The following is a 24,399-nucleotide window of genomic DNA, read 5'->3' as shown; positions in this document are numbered from 1 at the left end:
ATGCTGCCGTTGATATTGGATTCTCCCCGCCACAATAACTATCTAAGCAAAAGTTTCGACCAGAGTGTCGCACAGAATGGTAATTGCACGCTTTCCCTCATCCAAAACAGCATCCATGGCCAAGAACGGATGTGGCATTCCCGTCATAACCTCGACTTTCGCGTCAACACCAGCATCTCTCAGCTTCCTGCCGTATTCTTCGCCTTCATGCCTCAGTACGTCAAGCTGTCCCACAAGGATAACTGCGGGCGGCAGATCTGAAAACTTCTCGGCTGGGAACAGTAGCGGAGAGGCTTCGGAGTCGTTCCAGGTCGCCCGATCCGGCAAATAGTGGTTTCGATACCAGAGCATTTTCAGGGCCGGCAGGGCTGGAACATGCTCAGACGATTTGTAGGTTGGGTTGTTCTCGATGTTGGCGGTGTTATCTGTGACTGGAACGATGAGGAGCTGCTTGAGGAACTTGATGTCCTCGGATAGATAGGACGGCCGTTGTTGGCGTAGTAGTAGCGCCTTCTGGGTCATCACTGCGGCAAGGTTGCCTCCGGCACTCGAACCTCCGATGGCGAGCTTTGATAGATCTAGATTCAATTTCTGTACGCCTTCAGTCACTGTCCAGAGAAGCGCTTCCCACGAGTCATGGACTGCAGCCGGGTATGGGTGCTCTGGGGCTAGTCTAGTGTCGACATTCTGTCAGTGACGTTTTCACACCGCATCTCAACTTGCACTGTCCTCGAATCGTTTGGCAAGTTCTGCATTCATGGCTGGGACCTTGATTGATAAAGATGAAACACTCACCTATAACCTGTCGTAATGACGACACACTTGGCCCTCACGCACATATTCGTGCACACTGAGTTCTCTGTGGCAATGGTACCCAGAACCCATCCTCCACCATGGTAGTACACCATCACCGGCCAGCCACTCGCTGGCGGCTTACCTTCGGGAGTAAAACATCGGATTTGAACATCTGGTCCTTGAGTTTCGAGACGAGGTATCGAGATGTCCTCAGCGTGACCAACTGGCAAGTCCTCGCTGCCACCGGGAATAATCCTGCCTCCTACTCGGGAAGCACAGACGGGTTGGTAGTGAACCTGTTGCGCGTTGAGAAGGTGTTGATTGTAAAATGCGACATATTGTGGATGGAGTTTGTCAATAACTGATTCATGTAAAGGATATGGAGGCGAGGGATATGCCTCCATTGCAGCGACAACAAGAGTGTCGTGTGAACTCATGATCAAAGTATCGATCGAGTTGTTGGGGCTTCCAAGCAAGAGGTCTCAAAATCATATTGACTCTAAACAAACCAGGGGAGAATCGCGCCTTTTTGATACTAAACCCCACATAATGCACACGCTACCACCCACCTGGGCCCAGACGTTCTTATTCATAAGTTCCCATGATGATGCCTAGGACGTGATACAAAGATAGCGTTGCGTTCAATGAGAGTGGTTGCTGCACAATCGAGAGCGGATGCGGACTAGGTGTGGTGGTAGCAGGTACCTTAGAGGGTGTCATTTACCCCACGTGGGCATTGCCCACTCAATGCCCACCCTTCACCGTGATACAAGTGATGTAGCATCAGAAACGGCGGAGTTGGCCTATTAGGGAGCCGATTGGCACACCCCACACCCCCATACTGGGAATCGTAATTCGACGTCGGCCCACGCTCTCCTCGTTTTTGGTAAGCTGTGATCAATCTCTGTCTCTGCCGTTCAGAAACCTCAAGAACGACTCATTTTGAAGGTCAAATTCGACGTCCCCAATAACACCGAAAGAATTGGAGCAACTCGAACGAAGATGTCCAAGCAAGCAATATTGACTGATAAAGCCCCAAAGCCCCTACCTGGCATCTACAGTCAGGCAATTGTAGCGAATGGCTTTGTGTACTGCTCTGGTCAGGTCCCGATGGACCCTGCGACTTCGACGTTGGCAGATGGGGATATCCAAGCCCACACTGTTTGTTCCTCCGTTGATGTTACGCTGCAGACTTATTGACGTACCGCAGCATCAGTGCATCAAGAATCTTGGGGTAGTGCTCGAGGCAGCGGGTTCAAGCTTGGATAAGGCTGTTGAGGTGAATGTTTTTCTGGCCGACATGAACGACTTCGCCAAGATGAATGAAATATATATGCAATATTGGGGTGAAGTCAAGCCAGCGAGAACGTAAGTGATCCATGATCCACTCGGGCCCAATTTAACTGCTAATCACATGTAGTTGTGTCGCAGTCAAGACATTACCCCTGAACACAGACGTTGAAATCAAATGTATCGCAGTGCTGTAGAAAGTTACAGTCAGACTAGTAACTTCATACCATGACCCCTAAGGTAGCCGCCTCAGTTAGATTTCCTAGAGTGATGTGTGCCTCCTTGAGCAACTCCCACCTGCATCCACGCAGTGATTTCCGGACTGTGTCAATGCCACCTGCATCCACGCAGTGATTTCCGGACTGTGTCAATGAGTCCTGATGTTCGATTGGCAATGGCTACTTGTCCGTCACCGACAAGTAAGCCGTTGAGCATATGGATGAGGTATTCTTCCGCTGGAAGGAATGATGCTGAGGTGGTCCCCATGGTCAAGATCCCGTAGGCCCACACTATCAACGTAGCATGATACAAACACCAAGGTCGAAGCGCAATATTATCTTCTGAAGCCTTGTACTGCTTTCGGGTAAACATGGTTTCCTGGATGAGTAGTAAACATTGCGAGATAGTCCGCTTTGCAATCGATTTCATAGCCCATTGCTCAATTCTTTTGCGAGCCCTTGCATACTCGTTTGAGCTAGTCCTGTTACCCATCAATGATGGTGCTTTGGCGAAGGTATGAAAGTCGATCAGGTTCACATGTATCGTAATGTGCGCCATACGGTGTAGGGGTCTGGCAGCTTCCAGGCACAAAGAAGGCTCTTGTGAGACAAGACATAACGACCACGTCTCTATGGCCCGATCGAGTATATCGCGCCAAGCATCAACTTCTGAAAGATTCGAAGGTGATGATGGTATAGACTCATTCGTAGATGTCTTTGCTCCGCCAACATCCGCAGCGGTGAGGTCTCGCTCCTGCATGTGCTTGGTCACACTGAAAAGTCCATGCAGTAGAATGAATCTGGTAAAGGGCGAATAGGTGGAAGGCAAAGGCCTTCTAGCCAATAGGCCCCGCAAGGCAGACAAAAAGGTTGGCGGTGCTTCGTATTTACACTTCTCCCTTACCCAACGAGAAGCAGTTCTTGCAGTCCAAAGGGCCTCCGGACATGGTAGAGGGAGACGAATATCACTGACAGAAAGAACTGGACTATGTCCGAAGATGGAAACATGCTGTGCATCCATCACGAAAGCAAACAGCGATGCACGCCTGGATGACTCTTGCTCAATCCACAAGTGCCACGCTCTCTCCACCGAGGAGGCGTCAGCAGACTCGTCCCATTCTCCTGAGTACGAGCTTCCTCTTCGCATAAGCTAAGAATCTGGTTAAACAGGAAATGAGAGAGAAAGATTCACAATACTGACTGTAATAATGGATCCATGAAATATATGGGCCATCTCATGATGTTTGCGGGAGGAAAACATTTTCTCATGAGCCTGAACGATGAGTAATGCTTGCAAACACCAAAGTGGTGCAGGCGGTTGGAATGCAGACGCCTGCTAGGTTTAGCTTGCATTTGACAAGGTGAGAATGGTACTTACACCGAATATCATCCATCTCAATTTGTCGTGTATCAGCTCTGATGTTTCAAAGTGTTCTTGGTCTGATAGCGTTGCTCCCAATGTGAGGATTGCAAGTAACAGGAGAGGGGACGCTTCATCGCATGAAAATGAAGCTTCGTGAAGAATGGGAAAATGGGTGTTGTAGTTTGCAAAATATATGCGATAAAACTGTTCCAGATTGGCTGGCTGGAAGAATGAACTTTCGAGGCAAGCTGGAAGTACGCCCTGCAGAGCTGATACTATCTTCTCTCGAACACGCAGCCATAATCCATCGTTCGTGGATGTTAAGTCGATGATTAATGAGAGAGAATTGTTACTATGAGGTGATAAGGATGGTATTGCATTTTCATTGTGGTCGGGTAGTGGTTCATAAAGGTCGGCTTGTTCGGGGGAAATGGTTCCAAAGAGCCAGTCTAGCTCGTCACTTAGTCCTTGTGTATCCATCGAGGAATCGAAGAACATCTGGAACCCTCCATGGCATTGATCATCATAGCCTGAGTGCGAGTTCAATGTTGGGCAGAATGAACCCACCTCTGGGGGACAAGTAATACTCTGGGCCGACGTGTTGAGATTGACATCACTTTCAGGCTGGAACACTGTAGTCAACTGCCCGAAAGGCGGAATCGTTTCGTTGAGAGGCAACTGAGTCTGAGGTATACTCTCGCCCGAAATTGTGTCATCTGTGACGGAAACACGAGGCTTTGAATTATCCGACCTTTCATGTCTTCTCTCGTGGCGATGGAGTAAGTCGAGTCTAACAAATGTCCTCTCACAGGAAGCACATGTATAAATACGTTTGGGTTTATCTGTCCAACTTATCAGCCTGTGTCAACTTCTTTACGTAGTGGGAAGTTGATCTCACGGTTTAACCGATGTCTGTAGAGGTGCTCAGGCCGCACGGAACTCTTTCCACAGCCTTCTGTTGAACATTCATATCGCTTGTTGGACGACATTAGACTTCGCCAAGTCTAGCAGAGCTATCAAGTATTTTTCAAGAACTCAAAGTGGCTTATTGACGCGTGTTGTAGTCATTTTTCTCATTAGACCTGTGGAACGACCGGAAGTGCCTGTAGGGGGACATTGTTGGAGCATTGGCATAAAGTTTTACGATTTGGAAGACCTCTTAGCTGTCGAGATGGAATCTATGTCAAGATGCCGCGCCGCCAAAGAACCTGCTTCGATACATAGCCGATAGTGATCAAATTATATTCGGAGAAGAGCGAGGCTGGAATATAGCGTAGGACAAGTCGCCACGACCAACCCGAGGATTAGGGCACTTTAATTGGGAAGCCACCGTAGCGACGCCCGAAGGGTGGTTGAGGCCGAGAAGGGAAGGGCGACTGGTGCAGACCGAGAGTTGGCCTCGGGCTTCGAGCCTGGCCTAGCCCAGGCATCCTCCCACCTACCATTAACGAGGCTTAACTAGCAATTTTAACAGCCCGATGGCCCGCGGACACCATACCTACTGTACCTTAGTGGGTGCCTTCTTGCCTGGGGTAATAACTAACTAGGCGACCTCGATGCCCAAACAGCCAGTCTTTTCTTCCTTTCTTTTTCACAAGATGCCTAGGTGTCAAGGATGGCGAAAAAGCACCTCTCACATCGCTGAATACCTAGGAACTGAAGTGAAAATTTACACATCCATTCTGTTCGCTCGACGATGTCGCCAGGTCTCGTTAACGACTAATGTATTGGTCAAGCCTTGTCTGAAATTGGCATCAACCATCAAACTCGAACTTGGGCGCTCCCCAATATCCCTCTGGTTTGTATCGAAACATATGTCCGCCTTCATCTTCCGGTTTGGCGTCAAGCCTCTTGTCTTTCCCTGTTGCCGCAAAGATTATATCGAAATTTTTTCCACCCCAGGTGGTACATGCCATATTGTTGGCAGAGAAGATGATATCTTTCAAGTGCTCACCATTCGGAGCGAAGACCATAATACGATAGGATGCGAAAACTGCTATCCAAAGATTGCCCTCGGTGCTACACACAGAGTCGTGTTAATATCGAGCTCTGGTTATAATGGGTAATACTGCGCGACGACTTACTCGACAACCATTCCATCCGGCTCACCGAACGATGATCTGCGATCGATCAATAACCGCCGGTTAGAAATCTCTCCTGACTCCAGGTCAAAGTCATATGCGAAAACCATCATGGCAACGGAATCATTGAAGTACACTTTCAAATGGATTAGCAAATCTCAGTCTCAATGGTTGAGGACATATGTGCCCACTAGTTTTGTTGTCCGGGCTCCAAGCCAAACCATTTCCACAAACGATTCCTTTCTCCATCTCATGCAAACTACCATCTGGATCATACCTCCATAAGCGACCCTTCGGCTCCCCGTAACTTGATGGTAACTTGTTTGGGCCGTAAGCCATTGCTTTCTTATCGATCTCGGCCAGCCAGAATCGACCTTTGGCGTCAACACCACCATCGTTGAATCGGAGCAGATCTCGCTGTGCACTGGGTATGATCTCTTTCACCACACTCAACTTGCCCGTCGCCTCATCGAGAAATGCTACTCCTTGGTAGTAAGCACATATATAAGACCCGGGGTGATTTTTTCGGAAAAATCCGACCGTCACTGAGTCCTCCAATTTCAACACACGGGCGCGACCCTGAGCGTCTCCTGTTTCTGGGTCTAGCTTGAGAATATGCAATTCTGCAGGCTCACATAGACAATCTACCCAATGAAGAGTGGAATCTGATGCTTTGTAGATTGGAGCTTCACCCAGATTCATTGGAGGGTCGCATTTGTACCAGGCAGTCCCGCCTTCGATAGATTCTTTAGGACCACTTACCGCCATTACGACCTCGAAGTTGTTTCGTTCGTTCGAGGTATTGCGAGTCACAAACCCATTTAACTTTGCAATGAGGAGAAATTTATTTAGGCATGGCATCAGTTAGATCGGCTCTTCAAGAATCTGCATTGGGTAAAGATGATCAATGCAGGAAGTGACGAAGAGTAACCTGATCCCCACCCTAAGTCTCACGAAAGCGCGGGCACTCAAACATCCTAGGTCTATCAACAGCACTATCACAGCCTGGAGGGTGCGTGTACTGAGCATGATTGCTCCAATCTATAGCATTGGAGGACTCTAATCCACATTTCTTGGTCCTGGCCAGAACCCATGTTACGCTTCGATTCTCGTCGTGCATCTACATGATCATAACTGCCTCCGGACAAGCACCACCTCGCTTGAAGACGAAAGGAAGATACCCTTCTCCCATCATTTCCAGGATGCAAGGATGGTACATATAGGCCCTCACGACCCCTCCAGTCCCTTGTTCCTTCCCAACATCGGACAACCTTCACAATGACGACTTCGAACGCTAGGCCTCCCCGTTTACAACGACTAAAGCATGCATTCTCATCCCCTTCCGCTTTCCACCAAGCACTCATCCTTAAAAGCTCAACCTCGATCCTCATCAACGAGGATCTAGCCCCTTCTCCACCTTCTCGACATACATGGACTGTCTGGAGCTTCTTCGCATATTGGTGGTCTGAGTCCTGGAATGTGTCGACATGGTCTGTCGGAGCATCCTTCATTGCACTTGGAGCAACTATTCGAGATGCGCTCCTCGTGGTCTTCTTCGCCAATCTTCTGTCAGCAGCCGTTATTGTGCTGAATGGTAGAGCGGCAGCGAGATATCATATTGGCTATCCTGTTATCTCTCGTTCAAGCTTTGGCATTAGAGGCGCCTATTTTGTCGTCGTGCTGCGTTCAATCTTGGGTATCATCTGGGGTGGAGTTCAGCTTTACTTCGAAGGGCAGTTTATCTCCGTCTGCTTACGATGTATCTTCCCTGGTTGGGAGCGAATCCCTAACGTCATTCCTGAGAGCCAACATATCACGACACAAGTTATGGTCGGCTTCTTCTTTGCCTTCTTGTTCACCATTCCTTTTCTCTTCATTCACACATCTAAGATCCAACATTTATTCAGCGTCAAGTCAGTAATTATGCCTCTTGCCGGCCTAGGCATAGTGATTTGGGCGACAACTGAGAATGGAGGAGTGTCATCTGGTGTATTCGAGAACTCCGGAACTTCAACGTCAACATCAGTGCTTGCTTGGGGTATTATATCACAATTCAGTGCAGTCATGGGCGCGAATTCGGCACTGCTTGTCACAGTTCCAGATTTGGCTCGGTACTCGAAGACCAAAAATGCTCAACTATGGGGTCAGCTAATCAGTTTACCAATTGGCCAAACCTTGTGTGCATCTTTTGGCATTATTGCTACAGTGAGCCTTCCTGAACATTCGGAATTTGGAAAAGCAATTAACAGCAACTAGTCTGCGGTTCGAAATCTGTATGGAGAGGCATATTGGAATCCTTACGACCTTCTAAATCGCATTCTTGACGAATCGTATTCATCGAAAGCCCGAGCTGGTGTTTTCTTTGCGTCGGCGAGTTTTGCGTTTGCGACTCTGGGTACCTCCATTGCTTGCAACTTCATCCCCTTTGCTGCCGATGTGACTTGCCTTCTTCCCAAATATATCAACATTATTCGTGGTCAACTATTGTGTCTGGTCATCGCTTTTGCGATTGTCCCATGGTAAGCCTCGATCATCCTCAACAAGAGCTCCACAACATCTTGTGCTGACCAAGTCTCAGGCGTATCGTTGCCACGGCCAACGGCTTTCTCAACTTTCTCGGGGGCTATTCCATCTTTCAAGGTCCCGTCGTGGCCGTGATGTTAATCGACTACTTGATTCTTCGTCGTGGCAATCTTAGTCTAACTGACCTATTCACCCTGTCATCCGAAGGCCGTTACTACTTCTTCCATGGCTTCAATGTTCGAGCGTTCGCGGCTTTTGTAATTGGATTCTTACTTCCCCTACCCGGGTTTGCAGCCAGCTTTGGACACAACATCAACATCGCCGCCACGCACATGTATTCACTGGGTTGGGTGTTGAGTTTCTTGATGGGCTGCTTGTCATACTATATCATTTGCCTGCTGTTCAAGCTACCAGGTGATGATGGCAAGCAATCTTTCGAGTCGCAGGTACAATCAGCAGAGCAGATCATAATTGAAGGGTTTCATGTAGAGACTGAAAGCCATGGAAGTGCGGCGAGCATTGAGTCAGACCAGATCAAAGAGCGCGAGGTGGTGGAGAAAATGGCTTGATAAGGGGGTTGCCAACGGACATGACTTTTGATCTCCTGATAATATAGTGTGAAGAGATTGCTGTACAATAATTGATATGTGCTCTTTCTCTCTTGGAGGTAAAACCGATCTCAGACCGACTGAGCGCCTTTCCAGAGCAAGAACAAGCAACTGATATTGCCCGTCCACCATGAGATGCCGCGGGCTTGGCTCCAAAAGTCATCCTCAACGAAGACATAGACCGCCCCATACACCAACCTAGCGACCGTATATGTGGTGCAAGCATTGATCAGCGACGACCGCGGGACGTCAGTAACAAGAGCGAACAGCACTAAAAAAGAGCACATCAGCAGTCAGACTCACATCTCCCTGTAGAAAAAAGGGACGCCAACGCCTCCAACACAGAGAAGACACGCCCAAGAAAGAACTCAAAACCACGGTACATACCGGAAGCGACAAAAAGGGTATACCCCTCGGTAGCATTGGCGCTGGCGGCCTCGACACGCCGGAGCTGGTCGACCTGGGCTCTGGTTATCTTGCCCTCGCGGACGGCGACGTCGGCGTATTTGGTCAGGTCCTGGCGCGGGCTGCCGTTGTGGTCGATGCCGTACCACTGCTTCCATGTGCGGCTGGCCAGCACGCAATACGCGTACAGCCAGCCCCAACCGAGGAAGGCAGCGGGCGCCGCGAACCGGTGTGTTGGGCTCGCGCTGAAGAGTCCTAGGGGCCCCATGCCCAGAGAAAGGGAGGTGCTTGATGACATCGTGTGGTGTGATGATGGTACCGGTGGGTTTGTGATGGCTTTGCCTATACAAGTTTTCCTTAGGCGGGCGCTTGCTTCCCGTGATCAATAGATACCTAGATAGATGGACAGCTATCGAGGTCGCGAAAGTAAAGACTGGGTCGTCGGAAACTGAATACTCCTTCAAAGCGCTTTTATGAAGCTCGAAGTCGGCCTGAATGATAGCCCGATCCAACCATATATGACGACACGCTAGCCTGACTGCGTCTAACACTGTTTCGGGCCGCTCGTTAGATGGGAACTAGGCCGGATTCATACCATAACCCATCTCCACGTTAAACCCGGGACTTTCTCTATCTAGGTAGGTTTGTCATCTCGAGGTTTCCGTCAGCTTGTTCGTGTGGACGTACTCGTATTCCTCACTCGTGGCCAGTATGTACCATTCTCCATCCCAATACGCCATCTTAGGCAATTAGTCGCACTGATACTATACACTCAGGTGGTCTCCTCGAATCCTCCGTAAGGCAACCCTAGAAGGGATAGACGGTCCTTCCAATCAATTTAGACTCAGTGCACGAGGTAGATGAATTAAGCAATTACGGAAATGAGTGAGGAAAGGGCGTGATTCTCCAGAGTCCGTCCAGTCTGCTGGTCTATATCTCGGAGTGAAATTGCCCGGGTTTTGAGGTAGAAAGTCATGGTTGGGAAAACAGTTCGTATTTGAAAGTCAAGTCTCTTTGTAGGAGTCCTTAATCGACACCTTGACTTGATAAAACGTGTAACAACGCGTTCAGTAGAGAAGGCGGCTTCTGCGAAGCTAATCATCCTCTCTAAAATAGAAATGTTCGTGAATGGTAACCGCCGAATAACCGGCCCATCAGAATTCGATGGTTCCAAGGCGCCTTTTCCAGCAACTCCCCGGTATACGCTGTTATATGAATGAAGCACATCCCAGCCCATTCTAGTCGTTCTCATTAGGGTATCTTTATATCCGTTTGGTCGAAACGGTAAAGTATTTCACATAGCCTCAATAATGGCTGCAGTCGCTTTCTGTTGCCCAGTTGGGTCAATTTGGTCTTGAGAAGTACCTAGCGATCTCTGATTTGTCCATAAGCCAGAGGGGTACCGATACTCTCCTAAGGTATGTGAGCTCAATGTTTCGACCATCAAAAAGACATCAAATCACCTTCTTCCGTTTTCTCTGGCTGAAACCATCATCGCCGGAATAGTCTCCATCTGAATAGCCTTCCCCATAACCCACATAGCTATCATCACCATAGCTTCGTTTCTTACCACGGGTTTGGCGTTTAGGTTCACCCACCATCTGTTGTGGTGGCCTTTGAATTCCATTTGGAATTTTGTGCATGGCTCGCTGGGAGCTTTGGTCTCGTGGTGGGACTGCATTGACCTTGGCTTTGTCGGACAGCCCAAGTTCGCTCTCCCAATAGGTATTGTTTCGAACAGTACCAGGTTGCAGTTGCATTGCTTGCTTCACTTTCAGTTGAAAGTCCGGTGTAATGTTGATCTTGGATTGAACGTGTTCTGAGTTCCATTGTTCATCGGTTTGAAGGCCCCAGGGGGTAGATCCTGCCATTCGTCTCAACGGTCCAGGTTGATCTTCGTCAACGTTTCGTTCACCTCTGACAGCCTTGTTTCTACCAGGAAGCCCGAAGTCTTTGATTTGTCCCTCGTAGGATTTTCGGAGTTTGTTGATCTTCTCCCCGGACAATGGATGTATACGTGCGACACTTTTCAATAACGGACCGAGCCCATATACGGCCAAAAGATGCTGTTGAGGGTTCGGTCTTTGCGGTTCAGGCTCTGGAAACAATTTTGTTAACAATATACCAACGGGAACAGCCTACATTGAGGGGATGATGGGAGAGTCTTACTGGATCTGCAAAGAAGGAATGGTTCACCCATATCTTTCTGCTGTTCCAGGTTGATCGTCTCATTCTTCCTCCTCCTTTCAGAATCCGGATGTATATCTACACCTTCGGGGCCGCCCGCCATAGATGTATCTTGTTGCCGATCGTGATTTGTGAATATAGCGTCTGTGTCAATTTCCATTTTATCCTCACTTTCGGTTTGTCCAGCATCGAATCTTGGACGTTTATCGCGATGTGAATCTGAATCCTCCGTCATTTCTAAACCAGGGATTCCGATAACACTATTTGCGGGTGTTGGGAGCGAAGGTGTGGTACGAGAAGTGGACTGCTGAGCACGCGATAGGGAACCCCTTGGAGAACGTGGTGAAGATCGACCCGAAACTTCGTCCGTATTATGGGAATTTCCATATGAGGCAACATAGCTCTTTGTAGCGACTGACATCAACGGAGGAGAAATTGGGGATTGAGGGATGTTGTCAGATAGGCGCCGTCGCTTGAGACCAGAAGCTGGCGGAGAAGTTGGCGATGGCGGGATGGTGGTCGAACGAGGTAAGGGGGACATCAAAGAGCGCAAGAGACGTCTTCCACAGTGGGTTGTGCGCCACTGCTGATGTTGGAGGGTCTCGATCCTGGGGATTTGCCCGTGATGAAGCTGATTCTTTGTTCCTTTCGAAGTGGGGCGCGATCGGGGAGAGGATCGGGATCGGGGAGAATTGAGGCTGGTGGTGAGTCGAGCGTGGCTGTTCTAGAGATACAGATGATAGCCGGAGCGCGAGGGGGGTGAATGATGGTGTACTAGTTTGTTGTGGATAGAGATGGGGTGTGTTGTAGGGAGGATGAAGAATGAGACAGGGTCGTAGAGGCGAGAGACGCAGACGACAGCGGCGTTTGGTTTGGGTTGGTTAGGTTCAAGTTAGGTAGGCAGTTGCGGTTGCGGTTGCGGTTGTAGGAGCGGCAAGCGCCAATTGTCAACCCATTGTCATTCAAGCCCCAGTCACGCCTGCCGTGGCCTGCCAAGTCAAGTCACGAGTGCGAGCCTGGTTCAAATGACGCCGGTTCTAGCGGCATCCCCGACTTCAAAGTTCAGTGCCACTAGTGGAGGCACCAAGAGCCCTGCTAGCGGCGCTACAAGATGTTAGCACCATACGCCTTCCAATGGAGATATACTGTTTTGAGACTAGCATCCGAGCTTACTTTTACTGGTACTTCACACTCACTAACAACTTGCTCATCAGTTCAATGAGATCGGCGTTGTCCGACACCTGTTGGCCATTATCATTGCATCAGGTCACTTGGAGAAGGCATTCTCATGTCTGCTTATCATCCGACGATATATTAAGACAGATGGATGCACGATTGACTTATTCCTATCCTGGTAATCTCCCGCGCAGCACAAATACTTGTCTCCATTCTTTACCAGCTCTCAGGGGCAGCAATTTGCTGACTCAGTCCATCTACATGCAATGCAGGAAGGATGGCTGTGTTCAAATACTTCGAAAGGCTGCCAGGTGAAGCTCATAGTGATTGTTGAAAATTGATCAAACCTCTCAGCCATAATCACCTTTGCCTACGTTCTACTTCTAAGGCCATCACGGAGTATGTGCCAGGCGTGACTCTCGGGGCTTCCTAAGCTTCGGGGGAATAGGCCCGGGGTCAATTGGAGATGAGAGTTTGAATGTGGGGGTTTGGGGATAGCCTTGAGCTTCAGGCAACCTCTATCCACATCCTCCAAATCTATTTCCTCTGGGGACCGTAACGTTGGGTTCAAACACCCCAACTGGTTCTAGCTTGCCTTATACAGTCGTGGGGCGTTATTCGACTAACCATGCAATAACAAGGGTTCCAGTCTTGAATCAAACAATGATGCTGAGAATTGAAGTAGGTAGATACTTCGAGGCACGTACCTGATCAGCATATTTCTCCCAACGCTATCGGTCGCTTCGGCCAAGTACGCTTTAAAAGGTTACGTGCTATCCGCTTGCAACCTTACCAATGGCTATTTCCAAGGTTCTGTTCGGAAATGAAATATCGAAACCTTGAAAAATGCTGACATATATGTTCTAGGTCATCGTTGTTGGTGCTGGTCCGTCCGGTTTACTTCTTGCCCTCTTGCTCGCTAATGCGGGTATCAACGTTCAAGTCTTGGAGGCCGCCTCGAAACTTGATGGCTCGCCTCGGGCAACGCATTATTCATGGCCTGCAATTTACGAACTTCAACGTGCTGGTCTTTTGAGCGAAGTTCGTGAGAGAGGATTTGTGACTTGGGGTGGAATTCAGTGGCGTGATCTCGAGGGAAATCTGCTTGCCCGTTTTAACCCAGATGCCATCACCAAGGATTACCGATTGCATTGTTTCCCATTGGGTGAGCTCTGTGCTCTGATCAAAGAACATCTTGATAGGTGTCCGAACGTCGAAGTCAAGTATCTACACAAAGCCCTGAAGGTCGACCAGACCCAAAAAGGCGCTCAAGTTTGGGCCGAAACTCCCGAGGGGGAACAGAAGTTTGAGGCCGACTACTTAGTGGGTTGTGATGGTGCAAGTTCAAGAATCCGAAGTGCGCTTTTTGGCGATGATTTTCCAGGACGAACGTGGGACGAACAAATTGTTGCCACAAATGTGAGATTGATCTCCACGTATAGCATGACGATCTGCTAGGATCACTGCTGAACAAGTAAAGGTGTATTACAACATCGAGCGTCATGGCTGGGATCAGGGAGCATTCATCGTCGATCCAAACCATTGGTCGATGGCACTCCAGATTAGCCTGGACGGGATGTTGCGGGTCACCTATGGTGAGGTTCCTGGCTTGACAAAAGAACAATATCTCGCTCGTCTGCCAGAAAAGTACCGCACTATCCTTCCAGGCCATCCTTCCCCTGGGGATTACAAAGTCGTGAATTTCAGTCCATACAAGATTCATCAGAGATGTGCCAAGAGTTTCCGTGTTGGACGGATTCTTCTTGCTGCCGATGCGGCACATCTCTGCAACCCTTTGTGAGTTTCGATCCATGGAAGTGGTGAAAGTGCAAAAAGATTGCTAATGTTTCAATATCAGTGGTGGGTTAGGACTTACCGGTGGAATAGTCGACGTAGGCAATCTTTTCGATTGCCTCAACGGTATTCATCAGGGGCTCGCCAGTGACAGCATCCTAGATCGTTACAGTGAGGTTAGGCGTGAGAAATACTTCACCATTATAGACCCTGTCTCTAGCTCTAACCTCCGCCGACTCATTCAAGAGCCAGGCGTTGCAATGAAGGACGACGATCTCTTCAAAATGGCAGACAAATTTCGGGATGCTGACTTCTGCGCCCAGCTTTCGTTGGTGAGAGACGCGAACATCAAACAAGGCTTTTACGAGATAATCGCCACTAACAATATTCCTTATCTTAATAGGGCGTGAATTCCATTATGCATGATTTTACTCAGGAGTATGACAAGGTTGGGGGAGAATCGTCCAAGTTGGCCATGTCTTGAGATAAACATTTTTCGTCAGCGACGCCTGATCCCAAACCCCCCCCCCCCCCCCCCACAAACCCCCCCACCCCACTCCCTCTTTCTTTTAAAAAATATTTTTTGTCCAGGGCCCCTCACTCCAAACCCCCCCCCCCCCCCCAACGAAACTCCCGCACGCTGCTGACTCTTAGTGCTTGAAAGTCTTATTTCGACAGGGTAAGAAGCTGCGTCACGTTGTGATATCAGGGAAGCGCGTTGGGCTCGAGTCATCTTTGGAACCTGAGGGCAGTACATGGCGCTTCGCGTGTGTTTAAATAGACCGCTCGCGCCATTCGGACAAGATACGTAGAATCCAGCTTATTAAACTCTCCACTATTGGCCGCCATTTTAACAAGCAAAAGAATTCTCTCGTTCAAGGCTCGTTCTCATAGCCTGGCAAAAACTTCACCGTCAGGTTATACAGGCGATTTGACTTCAGAGTCTTGTGGCCAAAGCTGCACACCCGCTCAATATCATGCCGACAATCGAAATAGTGCCCGCGCAATTCTTTGGCCCGTCCAGATGCCAGATACGCCACAGTATTGCCACACAATTCAGGCCCGTCTTTGAAAATATGTCGAATCTCCTTTTGAACCTCGAGTGTTGTGCCGCCTACGAGGACGATTTTGCATTAGCCCAGACCATTCGCTCAAGACGCGCAAAAGCAAAAACAACGTACCTGTAACCATAGCACCCCACACACCTCCCGGATGCAAACTATATGTGCAAATCTGCTCGCCGAGACCTTCCAGCTCCAACTCCTCCTGCAGCGTGGACGTCGCCCGTGCAACTGCCGCTTTACTCGAATTATAACTCAACCCCGTCGGCATGTCGATGGTCGCAGCGCGTGAAGCCAGGTTAATGATTGCACCGGTCTTCCTCTCACGCATACTCGGCAACACCTCGAAGATACACAGCATGGTGCCTTTGAAGTTGATCTCGATGGCCCGCCAGAAATCCTCGAAGCGGTCTTGCGACGCGAGCTTGCCATGCGATACGCCCGCGTTGTTCACCATGATATCCACCGGCCCGAGTGTCTTGGTTAGCGCGGCGAATGTCTCCCGTACGCCATTTACGTCGGTGATGTCGCACTTGTAAGTTTCGACTCGCACGCCTGCATACTTCTGGCATGCGGCTTTGGTCTCCTCTTGTCCTTCGACGCTGAGGTCTAGGAGGGCCAGATGGGCCCCGGAATTTGCTAGTGCGATTGCTATTGCCTGGCCAATGCCTTTTCGTGTCATTCGGTCAGTGTCGGTTTATCTATGTCCTTTACCTGCCCGTTCTTCACACCCATCTTGGTCGTATGAAACAAGGTTCATGATCAAGGATAGAGTTGATTCACATACCTCGACCAGCCCCTGTCACAACAGCAACTTTGCCTCGATTAGCACCCGCCAGCCGTTCTGGGAGTATTGGTCCGTACGGCTCATGTTGAAGAGGCAAAGTTGAGATGCCAAAATCTTTGGGATCCATGTTCTCTGGTCACCTTCTGATTCGACACTATTATCCTTTCTCACCCCTGCTGCTCAATAGTGATTCCCTAATATGAATTGGTGAGCCACGTGATTTGGGAATGATTAGTCACGTCTGAAGAATGTCCAAAGCTCTACTTTGATGTGGAATAATGCAAGGTTATGAATGGCTTAACAGAATATTGAAGTTATCGGAGAGTGATTTTGCCGCCTAGCTGGTGAGAGATCCGTGTATGTGGAGGTGGACAGGGCTTCTTCTGATGTTGTGGGGTCTCACCGAGTTGGGGTATTCATTTCTGCACGAATCTCCTAACCAAACCGACGATCAACATGTCAACCTGCGAAGTTTTGCTTTTCAAACTCACTAGTCTACGAATGAAAAGATGTCAACACTATGGTGACTTCAGCATCATTCAAAATTTATAAGACACACCCACGCAAATATTATTTGGTTCACAAGTCCAACAAGACGCAACACAGCCTTGGAGCGCCCAAAAAGGGTACCTCAGCCTTGTCATTTTTCTTACCATCCTCCCCACCCCCGCATCCGCACTCTCCTACTAGGTAGGGGTTTTTGATACCCAAGTTTGACTGGGCGTCTATACTGCTGATTGAAATCACTCCCAAAACCTGAGGGCAGAGTTATGTGCAAGACACCCCCATTCACAAGTAGCGTTGATCTTGATGAATTGATCAGCCTCCGGAAAGTTTTCGCCTGCCGAATGGCATTCGCAATTGAACTGAGCGAGCCATATGGCAAATCGTCAAGGGCAGTACACAACGTTGGTGTAGTATATCTCACCAACTTAATGATGTACTTCTACCATAGGAAGTGATTTCCCTATGGGTGGCACTAAACTAAGAAATATCCTGTCACGGGTGAGTGGCTCACGGGTCTTAAAGCGATGGCCATTTGCGAGCAGCGGTCCCGTCACTGGCCAAAGTCATAACCACTCCAGACAACTCCAGGTCGTAATCTCAATGCGTGCCCCTCAAATGCGAAAAACAACAGTGGTCGTTGATCGTTGATTCAAGGTAACATCATTAAATCGCCTTCGACCATTTGCGAGGCTCTCCTCCCCGCATTTGCCCCCTATCACTCGAAGAATGTGGGGTTTCATGGACGACCCTTTTTAGGCCGCACACAATCCTTGTTCCAATCTTTGCGGCATTGACCAAGGAACTACCATGACTTATAGCTTGTGCATCCGAGAAGGCCTCGGGGCCATGGGGTCGAGTTCGAGGCCTGTTAGAGATATCACTCCAGCGAAGAAAGTGTATATCCCCTCGCTTGTTGGCAAAATGGTGTTGACCCTTCACTTGATGCCTTGAAGCTATTCTTCATGTACGACGCCGATATGATGACAATCCGTTTCGATACTCACATCCCAGACAGTTGGATCCTGCTCTCGCTCGCAACTACCATAGCCTCATTCCTTCTCTTCCGAGCGCTACGCAAATCCAAGACCAAATATCACTACCCGCCAGGTCCGAAAGGCATCCCAGTATTCGGCAATATCTTACAACTCCCACCGAGATATCCTGGAGAGAAACTGCTTGAATGGGGAAAGCAATATGGAGACATGTTCGTCGCCTACCAAGCATCCACCCACGTCCCACTCATCGTCATCGGCCACAGAACAATACTAACATCAACAGGTTCACGCTGCAACTCGGCGCCCGCAAATGGGTGTTCGTCAACAGCTACAGCACTGCACGGGAGCTGCTGGACCGGCGTGCAAAACTATATAGCGACCGGCCCGAGTTCCCCGTGACGCAGGATATCCTCTCAGGAGGGAATCGTATCGTCATGATGGGGAACACGCCGCTCTGGCGCAATCTTCGCAAGATCATGCATTCGCTTTTGATGGCGAGTAATGTAAGTCTTGACGTGACGCCGTCTCCTGGATTTGATGTGAAGGGAAAAGAACCTTTCGCAAGGAATGGATATCTGTCGCTCTCTAGAACATATATGATCTCTTATGGGACCAGAGCTGATTGTACCGAGATGACAGTCAGACACATATGCACCGTTTCAAGACGTTGAGTCCCGGACATTGCTCTGGCAATATCTGCAGCGCCCCGAGGAGTTCTACAAGCATGGAGCGAGATTCGCAAATTCCGGTTCGTCCGACCCTCCTGATCCCCTTGATTGACGGTGGTAGTCCACCATGCCATCGATCTGATCAACGACGCATGCTGACACTGGAAATTGCACGTGAGCAGTGATATTCTCAGTGTAAGTCAAGCCTGACCTAGCCTAGCCATCTCCGACCCCATTTTCTCGTCCATCAGGAGAGGTAGTAGAACTAAAGACCCATCGCGCCCCAACAAAAACAGTGTCTTCGGGCGCCGCACAAGCATGGACGACCCGAAAGTCCAACTCCTATTCTCGACGATCGACGACTTCATGGAAACCCAAGCGTCGCCATCGACGAGCATGATCGAGCAATTTCCGGGCCTCGTCAAACTCCTCCCACGGGCACTGCAATGGTATCGCCCGAAAGCCGAGCGGGTATTTCGCAAGACGATTGGGTGAGCTTCACGAAATCTCTGGGTGTCCATATCTTCTTGGTGGATGGAATCGCTGAATATTTTGGGGTTGTTGCATCAACAGTGTATACGCGTCGTTCTTCGAGGAGCTCGAGCAGCGCATCAAGCAGGGCGAAGACCCGAAATGCTTTGCGCGAGATATGAGCGTCATGGCCGACAAGCATGGCTTCAATGCGGCACAGAAGTATTTCTGCGGTGTGTATACCTTCCACTCCCACTCCCACTCCCATGTCATATCCTACCCCATTCCAATACTGACCGCTGTATGTCTGTTGTCTGTACAGCGGGATCGATCATCGAAGCCGGTAGCGACACGACACGCAACCAGATCAACGTGATGCTGGCCGCGGCCGCCAAGTACCCGGGTTGGGTGCGAACCGCACAAGCCCAGCTCGACGCCGTGTGTGGTGAGGCAGCACACCTGCCGAGCTTCGACGTGAGCCCCCTCCCTCTGCATCCAATATCCCCGATCCTTTTCGAGGGAGCAAAACAGATCAGGATGATTGACACTCCCCACAAACTCGCAGGACTGGCACGCCCTGCCCTACATGCACGCGACGATCAAAGAATCGCTGCGGTGGCGGCCCAACATGACGGCATCGGGGACGCCGCGCGCGCTGAGCGCCGACGACAGCTTCGGCGGGTACACGTTCGAGGCTGGCACGGTCTTCAGCTACAACCACTACGGGCTGAGCCACGACGGGAAGCAGTTTCCGGACCAGCACGACGCGTTCCGCCCCGAGCGCTTCCTGGACGACGACCTGTATGATCCGCTGAAGGGCCATCTCGGGTTCGGCGTCGGTGAGTGGTTCCCTCCCATTTTGAATCTCTTCATGTCGAAAGGAATGCCGCCCTCTGGGGTCACTGACGTGATTGAATGCAAGGCCGCCGGATCTGTCCCGGCTCACACCTGGCCGTGCGCAACATGTTCCTCTCGTTCGCGCGCCTGCTGTACTGCTTCGACTTCGAAGAGATCCCGGGCCGCGAGATCAATGTCTTGGAGATCGACCCGTTGGCGCACGACCATACCCCGTTCCAGATCCGAATCGTGCCGCGGAGTGAGAGGCACGTCGCGCTCATTGAGCGAGAGTGTGGGCTTGTTGGCCGGGAGATCTGAGAAGCTCGGATGAGATGAGGCCTAACTACCTAGATAGTGTACTTATTTCTCTAGGTATGTTGGTTTTGGGTGGTGGAACTGTCTGAGAGAATAGTCCATCTGTGAGCATTACCCCGACCGAACCATTTGCAGATGATAAGTAGATGTTCACCAATTACAATTCATCAGGACCTTGGAAGCCAGGCATGGTACCTGCCAGAGATACTACTCAGGTACAGAACTGATCAAAACTTGAAGAAAAAATACTGTGTTCTGAAAGTACTAGCTAGATAAGTCTAATAATACAATTCGTGTCTCTTAACGGCTTGAATGAAGTACTGCATCCCACAGAGAACCGGTAAGGTCGTAATCAGGAAGTGTTCTTTTCGCATGCAGTGACCGATAAACCAGAAAAGGAATCGGTTATTCTGAGGTTCCGCAATGAGCTCTACCGTTGCTATTCTCAATTCAAACCATGCCTCTGGATTAATGACCACGAAACCACTGAAAGAACTCAGGTGGGGACACCACTCTGATTTGTCGTTACTCTGCTAATGGGTGCACTTGTACCATCAGCGTTCTCTCCCAATGCCAATAGTCCATCCTTGTGATAGGGTTTCTTTGCAGCTGCCGCCTTCTTCTCGTCATATCTCCATATCCCGCCTGTCTTGTCTGGAGCAACACCTTCCCAACTATTCGGGCCAAATCCACTGATCTTTTGCACCAAGGCTTGGAATGCTTGCTCAGCAGGGCTCTTAGGATCGGCTTGTGAGAAGAAAACTCTTTGCCATTCACGTTTCTCATCTTGCTCCTGCTTGCGGAGAGCACGCTGAGCGTTTTCAATCCGTGATTTGAAGTGTGACGTGGCATCCATGTCACCTTTTTCGATACTTCGAGCAACATTTGCCCATGCTTTCCTGCTTTCAAGAACGTCTTGTTCTTCAAGAGAAGCGACACTGAGTCTGGACAATTTGATATCTGACGGTTTGAATGTCTGTATCTCCTTGGCACGCTTGCCCTCGCCCTCTTTCAACGTGAAAGCATCAGACCACTGTCCATCGGCAGAATAGAGAGGATTTTTCTCAGATCCCTCTCCATCTTTCCACAGAGTAGCGGTAAAGCTATTCTTTTTACCCGACACCCATCCCTTGCCGGTGAAGTCAATCTTGGAAATGTAGCCTGAGCTGGAGACAATATGAATGAACTTGCCCAGCTCAACAAAAGGCGCACCGTATATCAGACTCTCTATGTGCAGTGTAGGTAGGCAGATCAAATATGACTCGGGTGTATCACTACCAGGAGGATATAAGGTCAAGAGCGAGTGACCAATCTGCTTGATGTGGATAGTGCGACTGAAACTCGCTTTCTGGCCATTATAGCCCTGAAGTTGAATTCGATGTTTCTGATTCGTGATGCAATAAGCAGTGACAGGAGGATGATGGCTGACTTGCTCTGAGACAAGAGTAGTCTGTCCAAACTCATCATCCCACGAACCAATGAATAGCTCTCCCAAGAAGGGATTGAGAGGCTTCTTTTCGGAACCCAGTTTCTCAGAGCGAGAACAATACTGCTGTTTCAAAGTGTTGAGAAGCCACTTGAGGACGAGGAGAGCACGTTTGGCGGGATCCTTCTCTTGAGTGATTGCGATCCATAAGGATGTATTTTCTGTCCAGTAAGCAGAGAATTCGACCAAGGATTGTGTCGATAATATGAACGCAGGGGCGGTCAATGAGGCCAGGTCACCATTGAAGGAAGCAATCGACTATGTTTGTTAGTGAATGGCTAACTTCTGGTAGTTGAGAAATGACTGCGCACCTTTAGAAATGACGACCATGATCCTTTGCTCTGAGCAGGGACGGCGCCACCTTCAGCTTCTGCCGGCATGATGTAGTTGTAAGATAGTGAATATCAGGGACACCACGGTCGTGTCTGAGGAGTAATAGCGACAATAGCAGAATAAATTGGTAATACTAGTCCCAAGCAGTATAATTCTAAGTGTGGTGTAAGAGAGTAGTGAACAAACCGCCGATCGTGAGGGTCTTGATGGATGTTAAGCGAGTGGAGAGAACGATGGAGAGACAGAAGTCTTGATTTCTTCGACTTGACCACGCGACAAGGGATCGATCAAACAATGATCAAATGTTGTAGGTCCGGACTTGAAAGGTGTGTGGTAGCGAATGGCTGCAAGGGGTTGATGATAGGTGTGACGGTGGAGGCGAAGTGATGCAGGGATATGACGAGGGGTACGAAGGAGTTGGGAAAGAGAATTGGAGATGCGGGAAAAGTGACATCAACGCTTCGGCCGCTCCCTCCAGTTCCAGATCGAACCACATCCATATTCGTCCTAGCCATGTCACGTGCCGTTACTATATCTACGGCGGAACAATTGATTACGGTGAAACATTTCTCACATTTGAAGCTCCATTGTTTGGGGTTCACATGGTCATGCTCCTGTACTAAGTACTAAGCCTAGGAGGCTCTTGAACTTTTCCACCTCTGACCCTCAGTAACGTTGCCCTACAACTGACCAGCAGTGTTGAAATCCTTCAGACCTTCCGTCACACGAGCGCTCATGGTCTTCTCACCCTCACGAACCCACACGCGAGGATCGAAGTACTTCTTGTTGGGCTTATCATCTCCATCAGGGTTGCCCACCTGCTTCATGAGGTAGTCCTTCTTGTTCAAAACATAGTCGCGAATACCGGTCAAGTAAGCATATTGCAGGTCAGTGTCAAGATTGACCTTGACGACACCATAGCTGATCGCATCGGTGTATTCTTTCTTGGTGGAGCCTGAGCCACCGTGGAAGACAAGGAACACTGGCTTGTCTGACTCGGTGGACTCCTTTTCCTTGACATACTTCTGGTGTTTATCGAGCAATTCGGGGTGGAGCTTAACATTGCCAGGCTTGTACACACCGTGGACGTTACCAAAGCCCGCTGCAATTGAGAAGTAAGGAGAGATCTTCTTGAGAGTAGTGTAGATCTGGTGAATATCCTCGGGTTGAGTGTAGAGAGAGTTGTTGTCAACATCTTCGTTGTTCACGCCATCCTCTTCACCACCAGTAATACCAATTTCCTATGCCCAAAGTCAGCATACATCTTCCCACAGAGTCACAAGCTAATATCCTTACCATCTCAAGCCATTGCTTCATGGGAGCTGCCCGCTTCAAGTACTTGGCAGTTGTCTCAATGTTCCAGGCGACATCTTCTTCAGACAGATCGATCATGTGAGATGAGAAGAGGGGCTCTCCGTGCTGCTTGAAGTATTTCTCATCCGCATCCAACATGCCGTCGAGCCATGGAAGAAGCTTCTTGGCGCAATGATCAGTGTGCAGGACGACTGGGATGCCGTAGGCAGGGGCAACAGCTCGGATATATTCAGCAGCCGCGATGGCACCCGCAATGGAAGCTTCTTGGTTGCCATTTTTGACGCCCTAAGCAGTGTGTGTTAGGACTTGTTGATTGAAGTTTCGCCTCTTCCAAGCCACAGAGGGGCTACAAACCTTGCCCGCGAAATATGCAGCTCCTCCCTGAGAAGCTTGGAGGATGATGGGAGATTTGGCATCTCGGGCGGCTTCGAGAGAAGCAACCACGGTCGAGGAAGAGGTCACATTCTGGAGAGAAATGGTGGTTAGCAGGGTCGGGAATGGCTGGGGCACGTGCTTACAATGGCGGGGATGGCATAGTTGTTGTCCTGAGCATGTTTGAACAGAGCTAGGACATCATCGCCGACGATGACACCGGTCTTTCTGGAGAGGACGTCCTGGACACCCATGATTGAGGATTGTTGAGTGGGGTATTGTCTGTTGGAACTGTTGGGGCTGCAAGTATCAAGATCAGATGTGAGATCCAAGTGAAGGTCAATGAAGCTCACAGGCAGGAGTACGATGAAGGAAGAAAATAAAATGAAGAGAATGAGAACGAGAACGAATTCAATCGGAAAAGACCCAGGATGTTTTAGGACTGTGTTGGGATACTATTCGTCCTCGTCTTGGTAGCTGGTCGGGAATGGGATACTCGTGAATCTGAGAATGAGGGGCACTGACACAGACACAGGGAGCCTCCACCACCTGCAGCAACTGCCCTACGACATCATTCGAAAACAAAGGAAGGATCCACCGAGACCTTTTCTTCTTGGCGTTCTTTTTTTCTGCCAGTGTGCAAATGCTCTCTGCTTCCGATAACTGCTCCCTTTGCCCCTCACCCAATGGCTACCAACTCGGTAACTAACAAGGCCTCTCCCCATAACAAGAAGCCCCCGCTGCTCCGATTTATCCCTCATTGCCCGTTCTTTTCTATGGAGAAGATGCTCCAATACTAGGAACTGGCGGGAT

General features: G+C 49.5%; 10 protein-coding genes across 10 annotated transcripts; 3 read left to right on the top strand and 7 right to left on the bottom strand.

The window, feature by feature from the left end:
• Positions 1–42: 42 nt before the first annotated feature.
• On the bottom strand, positions 43–1,232 carry LTR84_000966 (uncharacterized protein; the record flags this gene model as incomplete). Its single annotated transcript, XM_064844594.1, has 2 exons — positions 43–673; positions 796–1,232. The coding sequence occupies 2 exons, from the start codon at positions 1,230–1,232 to the stop codon at positions 43–45; spliced, it is 1,068 nt and encodes a 355-aa protein (XP_064712454.1).
• Positions 1,233–5,420: 4,188 nt separating this feature from the next.
• LTR84_000965 (uncharacterized protein) lies at positions 5,421–6,515 on the bottom strand (the record flags this gene model as incomplete). Its single annotated transcript, XM_064844593.1, has 3 exons — positions 5,421–5,685; positions 5,751–5,883; positions 5,939–6,515. The coding sequence occupies 3 exons, from the start codon at positions 6,513–6,515 to the stop codon at positions 5,421–5,423; spliced, it is 975 nt and encodes a 324-aa protein (XP_064712453.1).
• A 510-nt stretch (positions 6,516–7,025) lies between these two features.
• LTR84_000964 (uncharacterized protein) lies at positions 7,026–8,839 on the top strand (the record flags this gene model as incomplete). Its single annotated transcript, XM_064844592.1, has 3 exons — positions 7,026–7,952; positions 8,004–8,266; positions 8,326–8,839. The coding sequence occupies 3 exons, from the start codon at positions 7,026–7,028 to the stop codon at positions 8,837–8,839; spliced, it is 1,704 nt and encodes a 567-aa protein (XP_064712452.1).
• A 110-nt stretch (positions 8,840–8,949) lies between these two features.
• LTR84_000963 (uncharacterized protein) lies at positions 8,950–9,581 on the bottom strand (the record flags this gene model as incomplete). Its single annotated transcript, XM_064844591.1, has 2 exons — positions 8,950–9,149; positions 9,266–9,581. The coding sequence occupies 2 exons, from the start codon at positions 9,579–9,581 to the stop codon at positions 8,950–8,952; spliced, it is 516 nt and encodes a 171-aa protein (XP_064712451.1).
• Positions 9,582–10,737: 1,156 nt separating this feature from the next.
• On the bottom strand, positions 10,738–11,705 carry LTR84_000962 (uncharacterized protein; the record flags this gene model as incomplete). The annotated part of the gene is made up of 2 exons (XM_064844590.1): positions 10,738–11,381; positions 11,453–11,705. 2 exons carry the CDS (start codon positions 11,703–11,705, stop codon positions 10,738–10,740), a joined length of 897 nt encoding a protein of 298 aa, XP_064712450.1.
• Positions 11,706–13,441: 1,736 nt separating this feature from the next.
• On the top strand, positions 13,442–14,850 carry LTR84_000961 (uncharacterized protein; the record flags this gene model as incomplete). The annotated part of the gene is made up of 4 exons (XM_064844589.1): positions 13,442–13,456; positions 13,514–14,065; positions 14,127–14,443; positions 14,505–14,850. 4 exons carry the CDS (start codon positions 13,442–13,444, stop codon positions 14,848–14,850), a joined length of 1,230 nt encoding a protein of 409 aa, XP_064712449.1.
• Positions 14,851–15,315: 465 nt separating this feature from the next.
• LTR84_000960 (uncharacterized protein) lies at positions 15,316–16,415 on the bottom strand (the record flags this gene model as incomplete). The annotated part of the gene is made up of 3 exons (XM_064844588.1): positions 15,316–15,554; positions 15,622–16,170; positions 16,289–16,415. 3 exons carry the CDS (start codon positions 16,413–16,415, stop codon positions 15,316–15,318), a joined length of 915 nt encoding a protein of 304 aa, XP_064712448.1.
• A 1,342-nt stretch (positions 16,416–17,757) lies between these two features.
• Positions 17,758–20,084, top strand: LTR84_000959 (uncharacterized protein; the record flags this gene model as incomplete). Its single annotated transcript, XM_064844587.1, has 8 exons — positions 17,758–17,999; positions 18,074–18,293; positions 18,430–18,538; positions 18,679–18,949; positions 19,032–19,162; positions 19,252–19,403; positions 19,495–19,768; positions 19,852–20,084. 8 exons carry the CDS (start codon positions 17,758–17,760, stop codon positions 20,082–20,084), a joined length of 1,632 nt encoding a protein of 543 aa, XP_064712447.1.
• A 493-nt stretch (positions 20,085–20,577) lies between these two features.
• On the bottom strand, positions 20,578–21,947 carry LTR84_000958 (uncharacterized protein; the record flags this gene model as incomplete). Its single annotated transcript, XM_064844586.1, has 2 exons — positions 20,578–21,825; positions 21,879–21,947. The coding sequence occupies 2 exons, from the start codon at positions 21,945–21,947 to the stop codon at positions 20,578–20,580; spliced, it is 1,317 nt and encodes a 438-aa protein (XP_064712446.1).
• Positions 21,948–22,580: 633 nt separating this feature from the next.
• On the bottom strand, positions 22,581–23,840 carry FBA1 (Fructose-bisphosphate aldolase 1; the record flags this gene model as incomplete). The annotated part of the gene is made up of 4 exons (XM_064844585.1): positions 22,581–23,141; positions 23,197–23,499; positions 23,569–23,679; positions 23,733–23,840. The coding sequence occupies 4 exons, from the start codon at positions 23,838–23,840 to the stop codon at positions 22,581–22,583; spliced, it is 1,083 nt and encodes a 360-aa protein (XP_064712445.1).
• Positions 23,841–24,399: the final 559 nt, after the last annotated feature.

This window comes from Exophiala bonariae (genome assembly GCF_035927105.1).
Source record: "Exophiala bonariae strain CCFEE 5792 chromosome Unknown scaffold_1, whole genome shotgun sequence".
NCBI lineage: Eukaryota > Fungi > Ascomycota > Eurotiomycetes > Chaetothyriales > Herpotrichiellaceae > Exophiala > Exophiala bonariae.
The sequence above is the reverse complement of the archived record's forward strand: the minus strand, read 5'-3'. Positions and strand labels throughout refer to the sequence as shown.